Source organism: Gymnoscopelus microlampas (genome assembly GCF_963454915.1).
Source record: "Gymnoscopelus microlampas genome assembly, chromosome: 2".
NCBI lineage: Eukaryota > Metazoa > Chordata > Actinopteri > Myctophiformes > Myctophidae > Gymnoscopelus > Gymnoscopelus microlampas.
In genome coordinates this window covers 36,854,293-36,877,424 of record NC_139939.1, presented here as the reverse complement: position 1 = coordinate 36,877,424, position 23,132 = coordinate 36,854,293, and the positions used below count along the sequence as shown (strand labels likewise).

Below are 23,132 nucleotides of genomic sequence, written 5' to 3'. Positions count from 1 at the left end.
AAAACAGTTAGGGACACAACTGTTTTGTTTGGAAAGATAACATTACTGACATTTAACTGTTTGTTTACATGTTAGGGGTCCACTGTGCTAAAACATCACTGTTCTTTATTAGTAGTAGTATTTATCATCGGGTCGTACCCAAGCAACTTGATAAGAAAACAAATAAAACAATAAAGACATAAGTGCTAGATTAAAAACAATAAAAAGTTAAGCATGGTTTGGGGAGACATCCTAACTAGACGTCAACTGGGAACGTCTATCCTGAAGAGATGTGTTTTGAGTGTGGTTTTGAAGGAAGTGAGGGAGGGGGCGTCTTTAATGTGGTTGGGGAGTGCGGAGTTAGGGTGCAACAACAGAAAAAGCCCTGTCCCCCCAGGTGCGGTACTTGGCCTTGCGGACCTCCAGGAGGTTGGCTTCACTAAAGAAAGAATTAAGCCACCAGGGAGTTATGGATGGAAATGGAAAGATCCTGCAAAGGACAGGAATTACCTGGGAAGAATAGAAGCTCAGTCTTGTCTGCATTGAGCTTCAGCTGCTGGGTTAGACATCCACTGTGAGACGTCAGCCAGGGATGTAGAGATGAACTCTTCAACCTGTGTGGCAGAGGGAGGGAAGGAGAGAAGCAGTTGAGGTACATGACATCAGCACAGTGATAGGAGAACTTGGGTGCAGAGATGACAGAGCCAAGAGATTTTCTATAGGGGGGAAAAGGATGGGGCCAAGTACAGACCCCTGGCGGACCCCAGTCAAGAGGGTATGGGGGGATGAAAGCAAACCATTCCAAGACACTTGGTCGGTCCGACCAGTCAGGTGGACTGTGGGAGGAGAACCACTTGAGTGCCGTGATGCTAAGGTCAGAAAGGGTGTCCAGGAGAAGCTGATGGTTCACTCAAATGCTGAAAAAAGGACTAGAACAGGGGTTTTCAACTTACTAACTCAATGTGAACCAGGGACCACCACCCTGATTAAGAATCAACTAGGGGACCACTGTTGTGTTGGGTGGTGATATGGGCTAAGATTAGTGTTTTAGGTAACACTTGCTATGCATGCCATGTCTATAATGCATTATAATCCGCTTATAGCACTGTATGATTATAGCTATACGAACTAAAATACGCATGAGCCTTTATAAGACTGTTTCTCAAGTTTTTTATTGTATATTATTGTTCATCTTTAAATGTCTTGATGAATTGAATACACAGTACCTTAATGGAAACAAGCCCTGATGGCTTATCTGGGTTATCCTTTTAGCATTCTTTTGTATAAATCTGTGCCACTGTGCCTTTTTATTTTGCAAACTGTTAAAAAAAGGTATTCAATCAGTGTGTTTCAGACAGTGTTTATGAGAATGTCTCTTACTTTGTCCAGCCTTCTATACTAAACTCCTATTAACTGATATACAGATTGAACTTATGTATGAGTGAGCAGACACACCCTATTACATGGGCATTTTTCCTAATAATGATAACTAAGGCAATCCGGTACACTTCCCCTTCTCCTCCCTTTTCTGTGGAAGTTCTAGACTTCCTAGTAACTGTTGTAAACTACATCGACGTGTCATCTTAGGCCACCAGGTCATTGAGTGAAATGTTTCTCGTGACATGATTATGGGTGGTCCATGTCTGTCTCTTCTTGGCTATTATAGTGGAGTCTCATGTCTCATGTCATTTTCTGGCTCGAACCTTGCCCTGTACATATTCTTCAAGTATGCCAGCATGAAAATACTACTGTCACAGAGATACGTAGTTAAAAAAGGTAAAATACATTTTGATTTTACTGTCAGCTTTGGGAATTCTGCCTGACAACTCATCCAGAAGGGACTGTGAAGTTCTTCACTTTCCTACATTACTGAAAGCATGATCAGGGACCACCAGTGGTCCACGGACTACCAGTTGAAAACCCCTGCAGAGTGGGAGGCAGCCTGTGCAGTGCTGAGTGCTACTGTAATTTTCTTAAAAATAACTCATTTTCATGTTAACAATTAACATCATGCATCGCATTATGCAACAAAATATAAATTAAACTTTAATATCAGATATAGCACAAGACCAAATTCAATGGACAAATTCAGAGTCCAATATCGCATTGACATTTCTCTGCCTCTTCTATTAAGGGGGGTTGGGATGAAACCAGCACATTCAGATGGAACATACAAACACAAACATGCACGCATGCATACATTCTAATCTACAGTCTTTTCCTAATACACAGAAACGTAGACATAAATTGAGCATATTAACAGTAATTACATGATTATTATCATAGCATAATATACAAAGGGCAGGTCCAAGGTCCTATACCTGTTCTCGAGTTTTACCTGTAGGATTTCCATCTGGAGTCTCATCTCCAGGACGCCATTGGGATCCCTCTGGACATCCCTCACATCTTTTCAGTAGGAGTGCTCCTCCTTGTGGTCCCATTTCCGTTACTCGTCTGGCTATCTCATAGTTGCCTGTCATCATCCCTCTTGGCAGTGGCGGGAGGGGTCGAAGGTCGGGTACTGTTGGTTGTGGATGTGATGGGGATTTGACACGTGGTGAAACCTTTGCTAAACACTGGAGGGTAGCATGCAGTGGCAATTTATTTGGCGATAGGGTGTCAAATATACGCTCAGAATGTGGAAACCTTCTCTTAGTCTAGTCTAGTCTAGTCAGTGTCTAGTCAGTGGCTTTCCACTGCAGTGCTGGGACCCCCTGTACCTGGTTTTATTCTAGCCCTCAAATCAGGGATTGATATAGACCTGAGACAACAGATGAATCCAATCTGCTGTCTGATAGAATAGGAAAAAAAATAGAATAAAAAAAATACAAATTGTCTGGGTCTCCATGACTGTGACCGTTATGTAAATCAATGTCCCATAATCACAGTTTTTGTGTCATTGAGCAAGACACTGAACATTCAAACATTTTCTGAAAGCAGAAAGCATAAAACATAAGCATTAGTGAACGTGCATGTGATTTCAGTCAGCCTGGATTTTTATGACTGCTGTGATATGTGTACCTTTTGTTTGAGCAAACAGGCAAGGCTTAGGACCATAAAGAGATGGGCTCAGCCCATTGGGCTGAGATGCAGCTGGTGTGGCTGATTGTTTGCTCAATGTCCATTTCACACAATGGACATAGGACTTTTATCTCTGGATATTGTAACAGTTACAGTACTACTGACTCTCAATTCAAGGGAGCTTTACTCTGATCGAATCACATATAAAATGCAGGGAATCCCTCAAAGCAGCTGCTATGGTGACAATTGAGAAAGACTACGCCTTATAGCATTTTCCTCCATCGTTTTACATTCAGAGTTGAGGTATTTAGAATGATGCTCTTACATGCCAGAAGCTTACATTCCAAGATTACACACATTATTGTACAAACAACCAGTAGTGAGATACAATGGCCATTGTCACTGGCTTCAAAAATGAGTATTGATCACAGATATTACCAATCAATTTGATCTCAGAGTAGAAGAAATCAAAGGAAGAAGTCAAAGCAATGGTCTTATGAAGAGAGGTGGAAGCTGCAGTAGGGGTGACCGTGAACTACAAAAACTGAGCTTGAACCATTACAAGAGATTATTTGCTCATCATCAGCATTCAAAAGCACATTCTCCATCATACCACATGATTCATGTGACAATTAGATGGAAGTTGTCAGAATATTTTACTTATCCTTCATCATCACAATCATCAGCATAATTGTCTTCTTTAATGTTTATTCATATTTTAAACAAATAACAATAATAATAATAATAACATAAATAATAATATTGTATTATTTTTTTTGTATTTCAAAGGAAGTCAAGAAGTGTATAGATTAACAGCTGCCTGGAGGAAGACGTTTAGGTCTTCAAGAGGACTTTTTTCAGCCATTTTCTTTGGCAGAGGGCTTTCACTTCAACAAAGATGTTAAAGCTTCACAAAGACGATACCACACCAAACGTGTCGTTCTCGTTCAAGCGGACCAATGGGAAACAAGTGTGCTGAGTTTCGGGCCAATGGACTGCGGGTATTTTCCCTGTGATTTCCTGTTTGGTGCTCTGCCTTTTCAGGTTACAGGAAGTGGGTTGGAGTTGACGATCTGGCTCTTGTAAAGATAATTTTCAGTACCTCGATCGAGTGTTGCCAGGTTCGGTTATTATAAGCGATTTGGGCTTGTTTTTCAATTTTTTCAACAAGATTCTTTTGAAAAGCTCACAACGAAATAGAAAGCTCACAATGATGACATTGTATATTGGCTATTTTCAAATATCCGATGCATATAGGTTTAAAAGTGCTCATTATGGATATGGCTTGGTCGTTTTTTCTGGCTTGTTTTCATAGACCAGGTTGCTTATTTCTCTCGCAAATTCTGGCAACACTGTACCTCGATCTCGCTACAGATAGGTGGCAGTCAAAGACAACGAAGGACGTACGTACCGTACCCATACTTGCCTGGTGCACGCAGACAGACGGGAAGCAGGAACTGTGTATGAATAGAGGGGGTTTACTTCACAATGAGACCGCTGTTGAGATCTTCGCTGTGCGTGCTGCCGTTTCTTGGTTCACATTCTGCAGAGAGCAAAGTGGTCACACAAGCAGCAGCAGCTCTGCCCACATATCTGAGAAAAATGATGCATTATCAAACGGAAGAGAGAGGACGGCCGAACTCTCCAAACTACAGGATGTATTTTAGTAAGTTATACCACCGCTGTCTGTCCTAGAAGAAACGCGTTCATTCAGTAGCTTGTACTTTTTACACGTTTGCGTGCCGTTCTTCCGTCTCTTTCTACGTCGAGAACAAAAACATGTAATGTAAGTACATACATGTAGCACATGTATGTACTGTGTTAAAACGTTGTAAATTATTCAACGGATATTTGTTTACGCAGGTCTATGAGTTCCATGTAACGTGTTAGATGTGTTGTTGATACTGAACACCACCTTGTCCCTCCATTGATTCGACTAAACATACACAAACGGGTTCCTTCTTTCACGTGTTTATCTTGTTGTCACTTCCTGTTGAGCTGCTGTCACGTGCGCAGTCAGGTGTGTTGACAACCAGCTGGAACTAAAACACAAACTGGTCCAATTTGGTTTCAATTCGAATGTATCTTTATGAGGTCATAAAGATACATTCGCAAGGAGGCTCCTTGCATAACGTCTGAACACTTTAGACTGTAGTTGGAATAGAAATGGGTTCAAATCTGTCTTTGGATGATAAATGCATGAGACAATGTGTGACAACATTATGCAAGGAGGCTCCTTGCATAACGTCTAAACACTTTAGACTGTAGTTGGAATAGAAATGGGTTCAAATCTGTCTTTGGATGATAAATGCATGAGACAATGTGTGTCTCATTTATCATCCAAAGGCAGATTTGAACCTATGTCTTGTAGGAAATATTTATAAAGAAAGGGGGACTCAAGCCTAGATTACTGCCCTTTCATTATGAACGTTAGTGTAATATTTATTTAATGGCCTAGTGGGCTAATCTAGGTTTTAATTCTACTTAAGTATTTGCAGGATTAGTTATCACTGCTGATTACCTTTGTGCCTTTAAAACATCTGGAAGAGATTGCTTAATGGTGCGAAAACACAATAGCAAAAAGTACAAGATTAAAACAGACCCAGGCCAGGGTTGTATATACAAAGAAAATCTGCACGAACATTGCCCTGAATCAAGCAAAGTTCATTGCAGACTTTCTTCTCTATATTGTAATTGTATGTTTTTTCTTTTCCTAGAAAACTCTGAAGGGAAATACATTTCACCATTCCATGACATTCCACTTTTTACCGAGGTGCACCAGGTAACTTTTGTTTTTACACTTGTAATGTACTGCTGGTCCTAGTGTACTGCTGGTCTTTCTGTAATGTGTAATCTTGTTTAGTGTGTTTTTATGTTTGTTTTTAATGTACCCCTGAGTCTACACAAATAAAGTTGATTGATTGATTAGAGTTCTCATATGGATTGGTAAATCCGTACTTATGTATAATTGGGTAATGTACAGTAATACATTAAATGCATTATAAGCCCACTGCCTGTCTTACTGTAATATATCTCTGGTCATTCAGTGATTGATTTGTCTTGCAATAGGACAGTGATGTGCCACCGAAGAAACTTAAGAAGATTGAGAATGAGGTATTGTCAAATTCTGTCTTCTATGTTGTTCGTATACAGAAAAAATATACAGTATATACACACACACACACACACACACACACACACACACACACACACACTCTCACACACTCTCACTGGCCACTTTATTAGATACACCTGTCTAATTGCACATTAGCGCAAATTTCTAATCAGACAATCACATGGCATAGGCCGCAATTCAATGCATTTAGGCATATACACATGGTCAAGACGATCTGCTGCAGTTCAAACCGAATATACATATATTTACATACATACTATATTTTTACATACTGTGGGGAGTTGGCTGAAAACACAGCATGTGCTGCCATTCTTTGAAGTGTAGAATCTCGCTGCTTATTGTCCTCTCAGTCCTCATATCACCCCATTACCCAGGGCATAGAGTAATGCTGGGTAATATGTGATAAATATAGTTTTATGAAGCAGGTATCTCAAATCACACAATCTGGTGTCCATCTAATGTCTTTGTAGAGTTCTATATTACTCTGTGGCTACAAACTAACTAAATAACTTGAGAGTAATTGTTTAAATATATGTTCTTGTCATTTATTTTTTTAGCAGCTGTATAACATGGTTGTGGAGGTTCCTCGATGGTCAAACGCTAAAATGGAGGCAAGTGCTCAATGTTTAAACTGTTAATGAAGGGGGGGGGGGGGGAGTCTGGAAGTTAATGCATAAAAGGTCCAGGAATTGAAGAGCGTATGTGGTAGATGCCTTAACCACTCAGCTTCGGCTATCGGCACCCCCAATACTAAGCATAGTTTAATTTTAAAATTCAGCTTCATAATTGATTAAATGGTTTTGTCCATCCAGGCTTTGCAGGTGTCATCAGTTTCTAATCCCACTCATTTGAATACATTCTGTACAGAGATAACACACTGTGCCCGCCAAGCACTTTGTCCCATGTTTTACACACTATTCAAGATACCTCTTGTATTTCTAATAGAGTCATTTTCAGTGCCAAATCACAGTTCTGACATCTCTGTTTAATAACTGTTGTAACTATAGTTATACAGTGTTATAAGTAGATTATAATGTATTATAGTCATGGATGGGATGCATAAGTGTTACCCAAATGTTATTTTTGTTTACATATTTTATACATGGTCTACCGTAATTAATTTTTCACATCATTGTTTAAATCCTTAGATTGCAACAAAGGAACCACTGAATCCAATCAAACAAGATGTAAAGAAAGGCAAGCTCCGATATGTGGCCAATGTATTCCCTCACAAAGGCTACATCTGGAACTATGGGGCACTCCCACAGGTGAGGAAAATTGAGATAATGTTGACATAGTTACAATCTGAAGGTAACACAATTCTTCTTGCCTTAGTTGAGATTATTTAGTTTTTTTTCAAGATTTTGTAAGGAAACACTGAAGTATTATTTGTTAATATAAATGTAATAAATTGGGTGGCTTGATGGATGGCTGGCAATTACTTGGTCTGCAGTTTTCCTCATTGTCAGGCAATTCAATTGTTTATTTTCTATTGCTCAATTTCTTGCTGTGAAAAGACATGGGAGGACCCAAACCACACAGACAAAGACACAAAGTGCTGCGGAGACAACGACCCCATTGATGTGTGTGAAATTGGCTCCATGGTAAGACTTTTGCTGTAATGCTATCACTGTTACGTTAATGTACACAGTTGTCTAGGCATATCATTTAATTATACTTGACTATTAAACGGACATTCAAGTAAGTATAATGGATCTCATGTGTATTTAGTCAGTGAGGCTGTGATGCATGCTGTGTTTTTTCATTTTTAGAATTTCACTGAGTTATATTTAACACTACACTGGATATGTTCCCACATGATGACAAAGAGGTATACAAAGGACCCTGATCTATACAAATTAAACTTGCAGAGAGACTGTGCACACCTGTATACTATGGAAACTGTGACCCATGTGTACGAGCACTTTGGAGACAGTGGGAATTAGCCACACTGACAGCAATGTAGTGAAATAAAGCCAAATGTTCTAATGACCCTTCTCATACAATAATATCTCACTCCATATCAAATTACACAGCCTTCTAATACCTTGCCACAAGGAACTATCAAGCCAGAATCGTTATGTTTTTTTGCTAGGGATGCAAGGCACACAATTAAAACACAACACTGCTAGTGGTAAATTAAATGAAGACAATATCCATTTGCACCTGCACTTGCAGGTGAGATTTCCCTTATAGGTCAGCTAACCTAACTGGGCTTTTTTCCAGGTTCTGCAGTGTAAATCTTATTATTATCGATTAATTAATATAGACACATTTTTAAGTTGATTCTGATGTATAAAGGGAGAATTGTGTGCAGGTGTTTTTAGAAGGAATATTCAAATGTCATTTTTGGCCATTTTTAAACAAGGCTAATGTGTTGTGCCATTTGCCTACAATGCATTATCCCATAACACATTTTACGGTTTTGTTACCGTATATAAAAAAAATATTTAATTCATTCATACAGGTTTGGCAATATTTCTGAGATTATGAGGAGAATATAACAACAGTGTTTTAATCTAACTTAGGTTTTGTACATAGGCTTCTAAGGTTGCTACTCATTTTGTTGCGCAGGTGTGCTCGCCAGGTCAGGTGATCCAGGTGAAAGTGCTGGGGATACTGGCCATGATTGACGAGGGAGAGACAGACTGGAAGGTCATTGCCATCAACACAGAAGACCCAGATGCTGAAAACCTTAACGGTGAGTTTGACCTGGTTTGGTTTTCTTTGATTTAGTTTAGCTGCACTCTGATGAAGTGTATTTTCAGGAACAATAGATTAGATTAGTCAGTCCTCCAGACTTGACTATTGCTGGCTCCAAAATTGTGGTGCCTCTTGAAGTCAGAACTGGAGACTCACTCCACCACAGTCTGAAGACAGACCTATTTAGACTCCAGTTCAAGTCAAATGTACTTTGCGACAATTTAGTGTGAAGAAGATGCAAAAATAGTTCATGCGCATGTCCAAAAATAATATTTGCCAAGGTAGTTAAACAGAGCTTAGTTATGTATGATGCTTCCTCATCCTCCTGTACTGTAAGCACTCTTCACTCTAGGTTCTGTTATGTGTTAACTAGGTCTCATCGATCTGAGGGTTTTATTGTCCACTTCCCCTTCCTTCTTGGTTTCATCCTTCAGTGTGGCAAAACTTTGAGGGGACATAGTCAATTATTCTAGCACAAGGGATTGTCACATCCAGTTAGGGGTGTAATAGTATGCTGTTTTAAGGTATACAGCGGTATCAAGCAACCACACTTCTGAACTGTACATCTTTTCATTTAATACCGTGCACACGGTATAAATTAACATATTATATAAATACTTTTATATAAATGTTACAATTTCAATGCATGAAAGTTTAATGTAAATACACACAGACTCATGCACACACGTTTCAGTTCAATAAAGCAATATTTCTGTTTGACGCAAATACGTTTTTGTTTATAGGCCATATCTAACTATATAAATGGCGAGCAACTTCCGCACCCTCGGTGGTGACACCCCACAGCTCTGTTATCGAATAAACAACGCACCGCCAGACCACATGTCGCCTACTGACTCGCCACGGCCGCCGCGCTGAATTTACGCCTCGCGTAGGGGACATCTCACTGCTCACTACACCGTTTCCACCGCGCAACATAATTAATTCTACTCACCAAATGTCGGACAAAACGGAAGGGGAGCCAGCTTCGTACCGTTTACCGTGCGCACGACCTCATCACCACAACAGCAGGCAGCCGCTGCGGGTTTTTTTTCCTTTTTTTCCAAACTTTTTTTTTGGTCAACATTTTCTCCAGGCACCATTTCCGGTGTAACGTCGGGTGTTTCTTTTCACCAGCCAATCACCTTTCACGTTGCCACGTCCGTTGCCACGTCGCGCTGACGTACGCTAAACAAGCGCTGCCGTGCGCACAATGCAAACGAGCCCAAAGGCGCGCAAAAATAAGCCGACCATTGCTTAGACACAAAGTCAGACCTGGCAACGCAGCCTACGCCAATCATGTGTGAGAGATCTACAAGCTATGGGGCAGAGACGCCACCGTATCTTAGCAACAGCTACAGCGCTCACTCTCATTGGTCGTGTCACGCTAAGAGCAGTCTCCAGACAATGGCATCGCAGACAGCTTGCTGTTACTGCTGTAGCCATCACAGGCAGTTGCAGCACGACGGACAGGGCGCTGTGATAGCTGCCATGTCGCTAACGCTAACCTGGTTGTCATGCCTGCAGCGGCTGTGCAATCACTTTGTCAACAATGCACGTTCGTGTGGTGAATGTCTATATTGCTGCTCAGTTCGTCCATTGTAGATGGTGTATGTTTGTGTGTGTCTTCTGGAGAACTATGTAGCTCCACAGCAACTACAGTAACTAACGTAATGGCAGGACCGCCCCGTGCAACGCATGTTACGCTGCATTATGGTCATGTAGTAATTTCAGATAATTTCGCTCCGATTACAGCAGTGTTTATCAACCCTTTCACGCCGCCCCCCCCCCCCCCCCCCCCCCCCCCCCCCCCAAATACACGTACTTGATCTGGGACCCCCCCATTCTGTTTGACTCCGTTCCACAAGTAAATATTGTGAAAATAGCCGATCTACAAGCTCGAAACGCCTCACTCCACTCTGTGCTGCAGCTACACGGACACACAGACAGGGACACGGAGGGACCTACAACATGTCTGGACATGTCTGTGTAAGCGAGAACTATACTTCGCCAGTACAACGCTGTGTAACCGAGAGCACGTGCGCACGACCAAATCACAACAACACCAGGCGGCCGCCATCTTGCAGAAAGGGCTGCCATTCGCCAGCTTTCAGAAAAACAAGCAACCACCTTCATATTTTTTTTTTTTTTTTTTTTTTTTTCCTTTTGGAAATTTTCATCCCACGATTTCCGCGCGGACCACCAGGGGGTCCGCGGACCCCCTGGTGGTCCGCGAAACATACAAAATATAATTTCTTCTACTTATTTTTCATCATTTTGTCACTTTTACATTACACTTTCTTACATTTTTTTTTTTTCCCCCCCTTTTTGCAAATGTTACTTACACAATTTGTCTACCCCCATATACACACGCCCACGCGGGCCCCGTGCGCGTACATGCCTCTAACAGCCATAATCCCCATCTATACTGCCCACTCTGTGCTGCAGCTACACGGATACAGAGACAGGGACACGGAGGGACCAACAAACGCAAAGCCCCGTGCGCGGCTGGGGTTGAGGGGGGCGTAGCCCCCCGAAACTCTAGTTACGTATAAGTGGGTAATTTCTGTAATACAGTGAAATACTGTATACCATGGTATTTTGGTGGATACCATACTGTGAAATATACTTCAATTGGATCCCTACATCCAGTGTGAGCTGGGAAAAATATTTTTGTTGTGCCGTTTCCCTCAGGCATAGACGATGTACGCAAAAGCAGGCCTGGTCACTTGGAAGCCACTGTTGACTGGTTTAAGAAATACAAGATACCAGACGGCAAGCCTGAGAACCAGTTTGCGTTCAACGGACAGTTCAAAGACAAGGTACATAGACTTGTATATTACAGCTCAGAATATTTCATATCCAGCTATTCTCAAGTTTGGGTTACATTTTTGTGTGATTTTTCAGGACCTACTGTAAGTTTCTCAAATGCCCACAAGGGGCTATGTCCCCATGTCTAGTGATACCTGAATGAGCTGACCCCACTTCCCTGTTCCTCCATACACCCTTCATCTTCAGGACTTTGCCATCAAGACCATTAAGTCCACTCATGAGCACTGGAGGGCACTAGTGCAGAAGCAAACCAATGGTGGAGAAATTGAATGGTGAGTGAAATGCAGGGTTTGTGCATGTAATAGGTGTATTTATTTACGTGTGCATATGCATGCATTTGTGTACTAACTGTGATATGTTGTATGTGTGGATGTGTGCACCTAGTTCCTCATGTGTGTGGAGCTGGTATTGTGCATTTAACTGTGATGTAACCTTTTTAATGTGTTCTTTTTGTCTAATCACAGTAAAAATATTTCCGTGTGTGAGAGCCCTTTTAAATGCAGTGTGGATGAGGCCAGAAATGTGGTCCAGTCGGTGAGTATTCATGTTCAACTGCTACTAGTTTGGGTTTGACAGACCCAATTGTGATGAAAAAAAATCATGAGAGCTCTTATTGTTAAAGACACCCTGTATACTTTACTTTGTTGATTGGGGTCCTCCAGGGGCCAGTCGGCCCCCTAATTATTTTTCCTCTACATTGAACAACTGAACAAGTTTGCATATTATGCCTTTTTTCACAGAATATTCACATATTATGACATGCCCAGAATAGGGTCGCTAGAGATAAATTGGTTAAACATCTCTCTGTGAGGTTAGGTAGATAAAAAAGGTTAACATTTGATTCCATATAATAACTATATTATTTGTCAACTCCAAAGGCCCCTGCTTCTGGTGGTGCCCTTCCAGTATCTCCAGAGGGTGGGTTTAAAATATCTTTCATTTAATAATTGCATTATTAAGCTGTTTGAACAGATAAATGATTAAACTATATCACTACCTTTTTTATCTTTACATGTTGCTACAAATCTGTTTCCCTGTGCAGTGGACAAGTGGTATTTTCTGTAATGATGCTGAAGCCCTCAAGATGGTGCATAAAGACGGCAAAACCTCTGGCCCTGTTGTCAAAAGAAGCACTACCAGAATTGTGTCCTCCTAAGATTGATTTTGTATGCAGTTAAATGTATTTTGTTATGGAAAGGAGACATTCAAAAACTATAGCCACCAAGAATGGTGGGATTCTCTGTTTGTTGGCATTGTGAACAATAATTCAATTCAAATTAGAAGACTCATTTGAAATTGTACATTAGATTGTTTTAGTTTGATATGTTTGTACTGGTTACAAATACCCAAGGGACAAATTTATTTACAATAAGCAAATTACATAATGTGCCATGATGCCTTTTGCAACGTGTGTGTGTATGCATTTGCCAAATATAAGAAAGAATGCACAATTGTATGTGTAACCAGTGATAGAATGTGGATAAAATAAAAACTGATAACGTGTTAAAAATACAGATTCATTGTTGTAACCACATATTAGATTGGGCATAATCATTTAGCTTCATTTGATTCCCCTTTTCTCTCTCTCAATAAGTTGATTATTTAAAGACCAAAAACGGCTGTTTTTAACGTTGAGTGGATTTGTCACACCAGTTTCTAGTTCTGTGGATTTGTGATGGCTAAGTACAGTTATACTTCCAGCACATATTAACTTGGAGGAACAAATCAAAGTGCTTTAAATAAATATAAATTTTATTAAAAACACCCACATCTCAGCAATATCAGGAATGATATAATAAACAGCTTTCAAATAAACTGCATTCAATACATTACAATACTTACAGTATTTATATGCATCCTTTATTCCATTTCTTTAGCATACCAAACTTCAGGAGAACTAGGGAAGCGTAAAAAAAAGGGGGGGGGACAGGCAAAAAGTTGCACATTATTTATACCTTTTTTAGTGTCTAACTGCAAAATACCAAGTGTACATCAACTGCTAGCTTAACATAAGAGCTGAGCACCTTTGTTGTGCATTAGTTAAGCTCAGGTAAAGTCATTCAAGTACTGTTGACTCGATCAGAAACACTCTGAAGCATCTTCAAGTATGGCTATGCTTGTCACCCGCTATATCTTTAGACACCTCTGGTTTCTCAACCACAATCTGCTACTGTAGCTGGGTCCTGTACACAAATTCAACATTTCATTTTTCAGATGTATCTTTACAAAAAAACGGAATAGTTTACAAAAACTATAACTTCTAATGGTTTTTAGCTAACAGGATGCCTTATAACTGTAAACATTGTTGTTTGACAGTGAATGTGGTATTTACAAAAAATAAAATAAAAAAATCCTGGGTTATCTAACTTTGAGCTAAATGTGAACCTGCAGAGAAGTAAAAGCATTTTAAGGATATGAATGGTTGCTGTTTGATGGGCTGTGGGTATTGGTCAAAAACTACAAGAACCTACAATAAGAAAGAAATGAGTTGTATTCCTGCAATACAAATGCATGGTATATACAATGTGGCATAATTTACTTTATTTTCTTTTAACACATTTACAACCTAGTTTAATTTTAAATAAAATGTTTCGTAATTCTTTATTACATTTTTTTTCCTGAAAAAGAAATTAAGTGCTTTCAGAAAACAATAGAATTTACGTTAAAGAGTGGGGGAGAGTTGTCACTCAAACCATCATAACCATTCCATTATATATCACATTAATTAAATCAAATAGACAGGGGAGACTGATCATTATACAATTGCTTAGTGGTTATAAATAAATTTAACTTTTTCACTATACACAAGCACAAAGATGTGCAACTAACCATAATAACTGCCCTGTTCTTGCCTCTTAGCAAAAGTAAACACATTGCACCTTACTAAGGCAATGTCATACTTTCCCTTTAGTCAATCAGTGCATATTACATGTTCAAATTACTTTTTAAAGGTTACCACCAAACTACAACCTAAAACATACATACAAAAATTGCGGGTGATTTTCACTCTTTTTCCTTACAAAGTTATTTTTTGTGTGTGTTTTTTTTTTTAAAGATATAGTACACAATAATTCCATTGGGATTCAGGCGGCTGTGAAGGCAAGTCCCTGAATGAGAAAACATTTCAGAATGAATACAGATGATGGTGTACACAAACAAATAATTGGAAAATGTCCCTGATTTTGAAGTAACATCAAAGCCTCAAGTTCAAGTAATACTTTCTAGCTGAGTAATAAGGAAGAAAGTAGGCGATGAACTCTTTTGCCTTTTGGTGGCTTGAGGGTCTATTGTTAAGTTTGAAACGTGATGTATAAAACTAAAGGATAAAATGACAAGAATAGCCTTTTGCGTTATAATCCTATTGCCAAACTAGTTCTGAGGTATATGACAAGTAGGTACTGTACATCTTTCATTAGCCTTCTCATCGCCTCAAAAGTCTCACATTATGTCTCTAGCAAGTTGAATAGCACCATATGAAACAAAATCAGTTTAAAACCAAAATAAAATAGGCCGTTAACTATTCTTTACAACACTAAAATCTAAAGCGTAAATTCCAAACAAGGAGAATTAATTTACTGTACAAATCTCACCTATTTTATATCTTACATTTAGATTACAATTAAGCCTAATTTATGCTCCGTCGCGCGACACCGGAAACGCCTAAGAACAGCAGACCTATAAGCTCACAAAGCGTTGTATCCGCAACGTGCTTGTAGGTCGGCTATTCTCTGCGTGAGACACCGTCGTGTGATGAAGTATGAATCAGGCTTACTAAGGAAGGACCCTCCCCAACAGCAAGCCAGCTGCCTTCGGACACCAGGATAGTGATGCTGAGTTAACCCTGTACCATGTTCCTCAAGCGTATGAGAAACGTGTTACTAAAACACCACAGTCACAAGACTACACGTAAAAATTCACAATCCAAGTTTGTTCAGTGAACCTGCCGTCAGGAACTTTTTGAAACAGTCACGATGACAACAAAATGACCCTTTAAAAAAACTGAAAAGGAAAAGAAAGGTGTATAACAAGACAAAACATGCTGCATGTTGATTTTGTTTAAAATATAAAAAATGCACCATTAGAATGGCTCAATGTTACAGTATAAAGGACATAGGTAAGTGAAAGAAGCACCAATAAAATGCTGTGTAAAAAAATCTATTTGCATGGTATCCCAACAGTTTTTGCAGATAACTGTAATCTTTGCTTTTTTATATACTGATTTCATGTTAAGGGTGTTTGAGATAGTACAGATTACTGTACTCTTGTTGTAGCAATATAATTTAAACAAATGTTTGATTTTAAAGTTTTACCAAAACATTAACTCTACTTATCAAAAGTGCTTTAAAAACACTGATTTGTTTAAAACCATTATGCTGATGATTTGACAATTAAACAGTATTTTCAGTGTCATCCAGTTCACATGATTCACCAAGTTTTTCATGTCATGTATACAAAGCGGCGTGGTTATAGTGTGAAGGCATTTCAACAGAAGAAGCACACACCTTTAGCACCGTGAATGGAGTCATTCACAAAGTCAGTGTTTCTATGCCAACATCATATTTCCAAGTGAAGATTTTCATATGAAAAATAAAGCCCCCCCCCCCAAAAAAAGAAACTTTGTTTCCAGTAAAAATAAGTCCCATTGTATTAGACACAAAGCACCAGAGGTTTTAACAGTGTGAAATCTTGCAAAAAAGTAACCCATCAATAAATAAATATGTCCTTAGCAGGATCAACCAACCAGTAAAGCTCGATTGTTGCAGGAGGTGAAAGACCTGATGTGGAAGGGTGTTTTTCATCATAATTTATGTCAAGTTTGTTTTCCCAGCTTAGTCGTTTCTGCTGACACTGTCTCACGCTTTTCTGAGACAGGGGAGAAGTGTTCCAATTCAGACCATCAGTGCCTGAGATCTTAGTAAATATTTCAAATAGAGCACCTTCAGTTTTCTCAGCGTTTTTCCTTGTTCTTCTACACAAATCGACTGTAAGGCCCTGTGACCTTGGTGAAGGCGTAGGGGGTTGTAGTGACATAGGTGTTGGTTGTGCTGGACTGAGAGCTCTGCATGAGAGACTGGATAAAGCGCTTGTAAGGAGGCTCCCCAGTTGGTTCTGATGACTCATGATGCTCACGCTTCGCCCCCTTCTTGCCGCTGCTCTTAGTGGGTGTCACTACTTCACCGCCGTTTCTCTCCGCCTCTTCCTCCTTCTCTCTGGCCTTCTCCGCCATTTTAGCTTCCCACATCGCCAGCCCATGCTTGGCCTCATTCATGTTCTTGTGCTGGTAGAATACTAGGGAGATGCGTGTTGGGTGGTTGCGGTCAGGGTTCTTAACGGGTGTTGTGGCATGGAGCTCCCGCTTTGCGCACTCGATCAGGATAGAGCCATGGCTGGGTGCCACTGCCACCCCACCAATCTCTGGATCCAAAAAGTTGTGCTCGTTGTCCGACCACGTCTCAGGCTTCTGGGGCGTTGTGGGTGTCTGTGGGGTCACAGGCTCCTGCTTGATACTGGGGCCCAGGAGACCCCCATTGGGCAGGCTGAAGCCCGACGGCATTCCCGGGTTCAGGCATTCGGCACTCAGCGGAGGAGGACGAAGTGCCTGTGGGCCGGCCAGGCCCGGCTCTGTCTTGATTTGTATACGGAACGGGTCTTGGCCTGGTGGGAACATCTGAGGGCTCTGAGAGAGGTATGGATTAGGATAACTGCCAAAATGATTGCCTTTGCTCATAGCAGATGCATAGTCCAGATTAGGGTGGGCTGAGGGGGGTCTTGAGCGGGGATCCATAAACTGGGGGTCTGACGTGACATTAGGGCCATAAGGATTATGAGAGTAGGGTCCCATGGGGTGAACACCAGGCCTCATGCTGCAGTTACTGTAACCATTGACCTGTAACCCTGCCTCACCATACCTTGGTGGATAGTTGACGTCGTAGCGTTGATGCATACCATACTGCTGCTCAGGGTACAGTCCTGGCCTCTGCTGTCGATAGATGTCTAGGTGCTTTGGGTTCGAAGCATAGTATGGGTGGTAATTATCCAAGGGCATACCTCCATTACACTGATACCCTGGATAAGGACGATTTGACCCATTCATGTAAGAGTTTGATAGATGGATCGGGGAGGGGTAAGGACTGGTTGGTGTTGCCGGGTGAGGGGGATACATGCCACCTGGCGTAGAAGTGCTTGGATAAGGCCTGGGATGGTTGGGGAACCTGGGGTAACTGGCTGGATGCGGGGAGCCAGGGTATGAGGGAAGCATGTTCTGGTGGTGCTGCTGTTGCTGCAGCTGTTGCTGCAGCTGTTGTTGCTGCAGCTGTTGTTGCTGCAGCTGTAACTGCTGAGCGTGGGCCCCAAGAGGGTGTGGCGGGTGACCTAGTTGTGGGGTTGCAGCCATGGCACCAAGGATAGGTCCTGAAAGAAACCAGAGAACAGAGTGATGTCTTTGAATGAAAATGGAAATAAAACAAGCTGTCATACAACAAACACAATATACGTATCACACCTAGACCTCGAATCCTGCAAATACCATCAGCAGCTGAGACTCTGAGATCTTCACCAAGCCAAGAGCCAGACCACCAGAATTTCTCAACAGTTTCCACCGGCTACCATCAGACTATTGAACAAGGCCTTAAGACAACCTGTTGCCAGGCTGGCCTGCCTATGTGAATTTACCGATGCATTTATTTCTTTATTCATTTTTTCATGTGGACTATAGTCTATATCATTAGCAGCACATAAGACTATATCCGTCTATTACCGTTCTAGTACCTCATGTACTGCACCTGCTATCTTTTTTGACATGCATCTTATGTCTGATCTCATGTACATAGAGTACCTGCTACTTTTTGCACCTTATGGACAGTATAACCTCATGTACATACCTGTCACTTATTTATGCTATATGTATGTCTTTGGACCTGTTTCTTTCCTATATTAACTCTTTGCTCTCCCTCTCTGTGCACCCCCCTTTCCTGAAAACAAAGCTTAAACAAAAATTGATTTCTACCACTTCTTTACACCTATAAACCTGTGATGTGACAATAAAGTTGATTCTGATTCTGAAGCTTATAGTTGATAACTGCACAGACAGAAGTAGTGCAGTATGTGGCTATGTTTTTTGAATTGTTGACTTCACCAAAAAGCACAGATGATTCATTCGTCAAGTCAGTTTGAAGTTTACATCTCAGTGACATGCTAAATACATGTAACCTATGTAATGTCACATATCGCAAATTTAAATTATGACTTCAACCCACCTGGGCCTGGAGTAGTGCTCTCATAAGTGCTTGATTTTGACTTGGCCAGAAGGGCTTTTTCTGCCTTGGCGTTTAACGTGTCCAGCATTGAATTCTTGTTGGCGGCTGCCTTCTTGGCGTCCAGTTTTTTCTGTCGACATGACTTGGCTGGCTCCGCAAGCATGCGCACCTGCCGGCGGAAATTACTGAGGACCTGAATGGCACCAGATTTGATTTTCTCCTGTTGGCCCTCCTCGCTGCCAAACTCATCTGTTGTGGAGGCCTTGTACAGGGGCAACACATGGAGCTGCTCGTCCTCTGGGATCTTGCCAGTGTCCCGGTTATCCTCCCTTGTTAATGTGCAAACCTGGAGGAGGAGAGGACGTTGGTACAGTAAGTAGGCTATCACTTCTTAGTTTATTCATTTATTCCTGGTTCATTTTAACAAGAGTCGCACCAACATGTGCTCATACACCCATGACTTGTGTGACAAATTAAGTCTTTGAATCAGAATATTGTCTCCTCCCACACCAAAACACATGCATGTTAGGGAGGAGGTAGGGAGGAGGCTACTGATGCTACAGTGCCCTGAGGTGGACCCTACTTGATGGTGCTCAGTGGCTGCCAGCTGCTCTTATGTTTGATTGACTGACGTCTTTATTGAAAAAATGTGAACATATATTGTACAAGGAAAAGGGGATGAAACAAATAGCTTCTTTCCTTTTCTTTGGGAGGGACAGAGACATAGAGAAATGCATAATAATAGCATAATATAGGATTACTCAAATGCAGATTACAAACATCCCCATGGGATTCAATTCAAATACCTAATTTAAAGGCCACTGGCCTAATAGGCTACTTAATTTTTGTCTTGTCTCATTTGGCAGTTTGCACTGTCCCATATGACAACACATGTGCATTAAAAAAAACGGCCGAAATTTTAAATTTCGCCGGCTGGCCGTTTAAAAAAAAATCCGGTGCGTGGATATCTCTCATTAACATTGAGACTGGACGCACAGGTGATTGTTTCACGCAATCAATTCTCAGCCCGTTGTTTCGGGGTGCGCTGAGCTCACCCCAACCCCCTCTTGTGTGTTGGCTAGTGAGGCGCGTCCTAGTGAGACCTGATAGAATGGGTTTCATTGCGCGCATACTTGCAGTATGCACGCATACTGGTTCTTACGTGCCACACTAGCCAACACACAAGAGGGGGTTGGGGTGTGCTGAAACTAGCGCACCCCGAAACAACAGGTTGGAAATTGATTGCGTGAAACAATCACCTGCGCAAACCTGGAGGAGGAGAGGACGTTGGTACAGTAAGTAGGCTATCACTTCTTAGTTTATTCATTTATTCCTGGTTCATTTTAACAAGAGTCGCACCAACATGTGCTCATACACCCATGACTTGTGTGACAAATTAAGTCTTTGAATCAGAATATTGTCTCCTCCCACACCAAAACACATGCATGTTAGGGAGGAGGTAGGGAGGAGGCTACTGATGCTACAGTGCCCTGAGGTGGACCCTACTTGATGGTGCTCAGTGGCTGCCAGCTGCTCTTATGTTTGATTGACTGACGTCTTTATTGAAAAAATGTGAACATATATTGTACAAGGAAAAGGGGATGAAACAAATAGCTTCTTTCCTTTTCTTTGGGAGGGACAGAGACATAGAGAAATGCATAATAATAGCATAATATAGGATTACTCAAATGCAGATTACAAACATCCCCATGGGATTCAATTCAAATACCTAATTTAAAGGCCACTGGCCTAATAGGCTACTTAATTTTTGTCTTGTCTCATTTGGCAGTTTGCACTGTCCCATATGACAACACATGTGCATTAAAAAAAACGGCCGAAATTTTAAATTTCGCCGGCTGGCCGTTTAAAAAAAAATCCGGTGCGTGGATATCTCTCATTAACATTGAGACTGGACGCACAGGTGATTGTTTCACGCAATCAATTCTCAGCCCGTTGTTTCGGGGTGCGCTGAGCTCACCCCAACCCCCTCTTGTGTGTTGGCTAGTGAGGCGCGTCCTAGTGAGACCTGATAGAATGGGTTTCATTGCGCGCATACTTGCAGTATGCACGCATACTGGTTCTTACGTGCCACACTAGCCAACACACAAGAGGGGGTTGGGGTGTGCTGAAACTAGCGCACCCCGAAACAACAGGTTGGAAATTGATTGCGTGAAACAATCACCTGCGCATCCAGTCTCAATGTTAGTAAACAATTAATTGGTCTCTCTCTCTCTCTCTCTCTCTATATATATATATATATATATAACGCGTTGTTGCGTGCCTACGTTATTTTTGGCATGGGAGTCGGGACATCCTCGCGCGATGTAGGACTAATAATTATCACGTGCCGTAATTCGCTGGAGTAAAGTCAGTAAACCAAACCAGAGCCTTGGAGTAAAGTCAGTAAACGCTCTAGCACTCTATGAGTAAAAGACGCCGGAGTAAACCGTTAGAAGCTTGTTAGAGTTATGTCAAGCCTGTCATGTCGGTTAGTCAGGTCACATAACCAGGAATAAGTGTACAAGCAGTGTTGCCAATGTCCGCTTATTATAAGCGACTTTGGGCTTCTTTTTCTGTAAAGTTGCTTGCTTGTAAATATTGTCCCACTGAGCATTTTTTGGTCTATTAGACGTCTAAAATACGTCTAAGGGGTAGGCTAAAACAGGGTTATAATTGGTCTACTGGTGAAAGTTTTTTAGCGGTCTAGGCTTAGCCTAGACGTTGATTAGATGTTTTTTAAACGTCTATTTATAGACCGTCTATATTATAGACGTCATTTCAACGTCTATAATATAGACGGTCTATAAATAGACGTTTAAAAAACAGCTAATCAACGTCTAGGCTAAGCCTAGACCGCTAAAAAACTTTCACCAGTAGACCAATTATAACCCTGTTTTAGACGGACGTCTAATAGACGACTATTGCTCAGTGGGGTTGTTTGCGTTTTTGTTCGGCTTTCTCAAATATGTTCATGTCATGGACCCCAAAGTAACTAACTCCCATCTGAAAATGTTTTGTGCTAGTTTTGAGTTGTTTAAATGTTGTTTAAAAATCTTCCAAATATTCCATGTTTTATTTCAATTTTGTATTTAAATAGCAGATCTACAAGCTCACAACCATAGAGGCATAGCTCACAACCCATCGTGACGCGTTGTGAGCTTGTAGATCGACGTGCACGTGCTCATGTGGCCCAGTCGCTTCTTTTGGGCTTGTTTTCATAGACCTGGTTGCTTATTTCTCTCACAATTATCTCAAATCTGGCAACACTGGGTTCAAGGGTAACCGAAATGTGAAAGGACACACTTAGTGATGTAACGTGATGTTATAGTTGAGACCGATACAGTTCGTGGGCGCGGTCGAGTAATAAAGCAACTAAAAGACAAGAAACGTTATGTCTAATTTAATAACTAATTCAGTAATAATAAGTAACAATTACGCGTACGACGACAACAACACCAACTGAAACAAGCCATGCTCCTTTCATCAGCTCCCCTCTACTTCTGCAATGACGCTGTTTGGCATGGAGGGGTCGCGGTTAGTCAATTGCATACACATTTATTTTTAAACTCGGGTGACAGTGTTGTCCAATGATTGTTTGGTCCATTGAAATTCATAAAAGCAATTAAACATTACATGGGCCTACTTGGGCCTTGTGTTTTTTTTCAGTGGTGGACAAAGTAGCCTAAGCCTACTCATACTTGTGTTTTTTTCCAGTGGTGGACAAAGTAGCCTAAGCCTACTCATACTCAACCCCAGACAGTACTTAATGTCAAACAGTCAAAGTATTGATACTCTTGGTCAAATATTACTCAACTACAAGTGAAAGTTTCTTTGCCAAATTTGTGCTTGAGGTAGTACTGGAGTAGACCTACTTGCTTTTAAAAATACTTAGTATACTCGTGTTCAGTACATAATGTAAAAGTAGCGTACATTTTCTTTTTATATACTTTTTATAAACTTTTACACAAATATTAATAATATTGCATTGCTATGCGTTGTGAGCCTGTAGATCTCTTGTTTTCATTATATTTGAAATGGGGCTTAAGTGGTTCATTCATAATGTAGCCTACTTTTACCCTTCCTGGAAATACAGTGGAGTCAAAAGTACATTAGTTGTCTTTGAAATGTAGTGGAGAGAAAGTCATAGCTAAAATTTACTTCATTATATTTCTGTCTGCCACTGGTTATTTTTTGTGTGATATATGATT

At 40.9% G+C, this 23,132-nt stretch overlaps 4 protein-coding genes across 7 annotated transcripts in view; 1 reads left to right on the top strand and 3 right to left on the bottom strand.

Annotated features, from left to right (window-relative positions):
* arhgef38 (Rho guanine nucleotide exchange factor (GEF) 38) overlaps positions 1–2,429 on the bottom strand; it is a 28,602-nt gene extending 26,173 nt beyond the window's left edge. The window contains exons 1-2 of the mRNA XM_084078155.1: positions 2,318–2,429; positions 490–593 (exon numbers count right to left, since the gene is read on the bottom strand). The gene's annotated coding sequence lies outside the window, so the exon portion shown is untranslated. The remainder of the gene's footprint in view (positions 1–489; positions 594–2,317) is intronic.
* npnta (nephronectin a) overlaps positions 1–23,132 on the bottom strand; it is a 491,735-nt gene that overhangs the window by 226,333 nt on the left and 242,270 nt on the right. The gene's annotated exons all lie outside the window — the stretch shown is intronic.
* Positions 3,956–16,261, top strand: ppa2 (inorganic pyrophosphatase 2). 4 transcript variants are annotated; one of them, XM_084080476.1, is made up of 12 exons: positions 3,956–4,666; positions 5,718–5,782; positions 6,070–6,114; positions 6,697–6,747; positions 7,285–7,404; positions 7,654–7,740; positions 8,711–8,837; positions 11,531–11,658; positions 11,855–11,940; positions 12,133–12,202; positions 12,547–12,586; positions 12,711–16,261. In XM_084080476.1, the coding sequence occupies exons 1-12, from the start codon at positions 4,489–4,491 to the stop codon at positions 12,731–12,733; spliced, it is 1,020 nt and encodes a 339-aa protein (XP_083936602.1). In that variant the 5' UTR covers positions 3,956–4,488; the 3' UTR covers positions 12,734–16,261. The 4 variants fall into 4 exon arrangements, with proteins under 4 accessions (XP_083936602.1, XP_083936603.1, XP_083936601.1 ...); XM_084080475.1 differs by having other exon boundaries at positions 3,958–4,666; positions 6,694–6,747; XM_084080477.1 differs by lacking the exon at positions 6,070–6,114 and having other exon boundaries at positions 6,694–6,747.
* tet2 (tet methylcytosine dioxygenase 2) overlaps positions 14,193–23,132 on the bottom strand; it is a 42,824-nt gene continuing 33,884 nt past the window's right edge. The window contains exons 9-10 of the mRNA XM_084080461.1: positions 18,925–19,270; positions 14,193–18,079 (exon numbers count right to left, since the gene is read on the bottom strand). Coding sequence (XP_083936587.1) covers positions 16,638–18,079; positions 18,925–19,270 — 1,788 coding nt within the window. The 3' untranslated portion in view covers positions 14,193–16,637. The remainder of the gene's footprint in view (positions 18,080–18,924; positions 19,271–23,132) is intronic.

Coding starts and splice junctions, on each gene's coding strand:
- ppa2 (XM_084080475.1), top strand. CDS start 4,489: ATGAGACCGCTGTTGAGATCTTCGCTGTGCGTGCTGCCGTTTCTTGGT. Junction 5,783..6,069: donor TTTTTACCGAGGTGCACCAG/GTAACTTTTGTT, acceptor GTCTTGCAATAG/GACAGTGATGTGCCACCGAA. Junction 12,587..12,710: donor CCTTCCAGTATCTCCAGAGG/GTGGGTTTAAAA, acceptor TTCCCTGTGCAG/TGGACAAGTGGTATTTTCTG.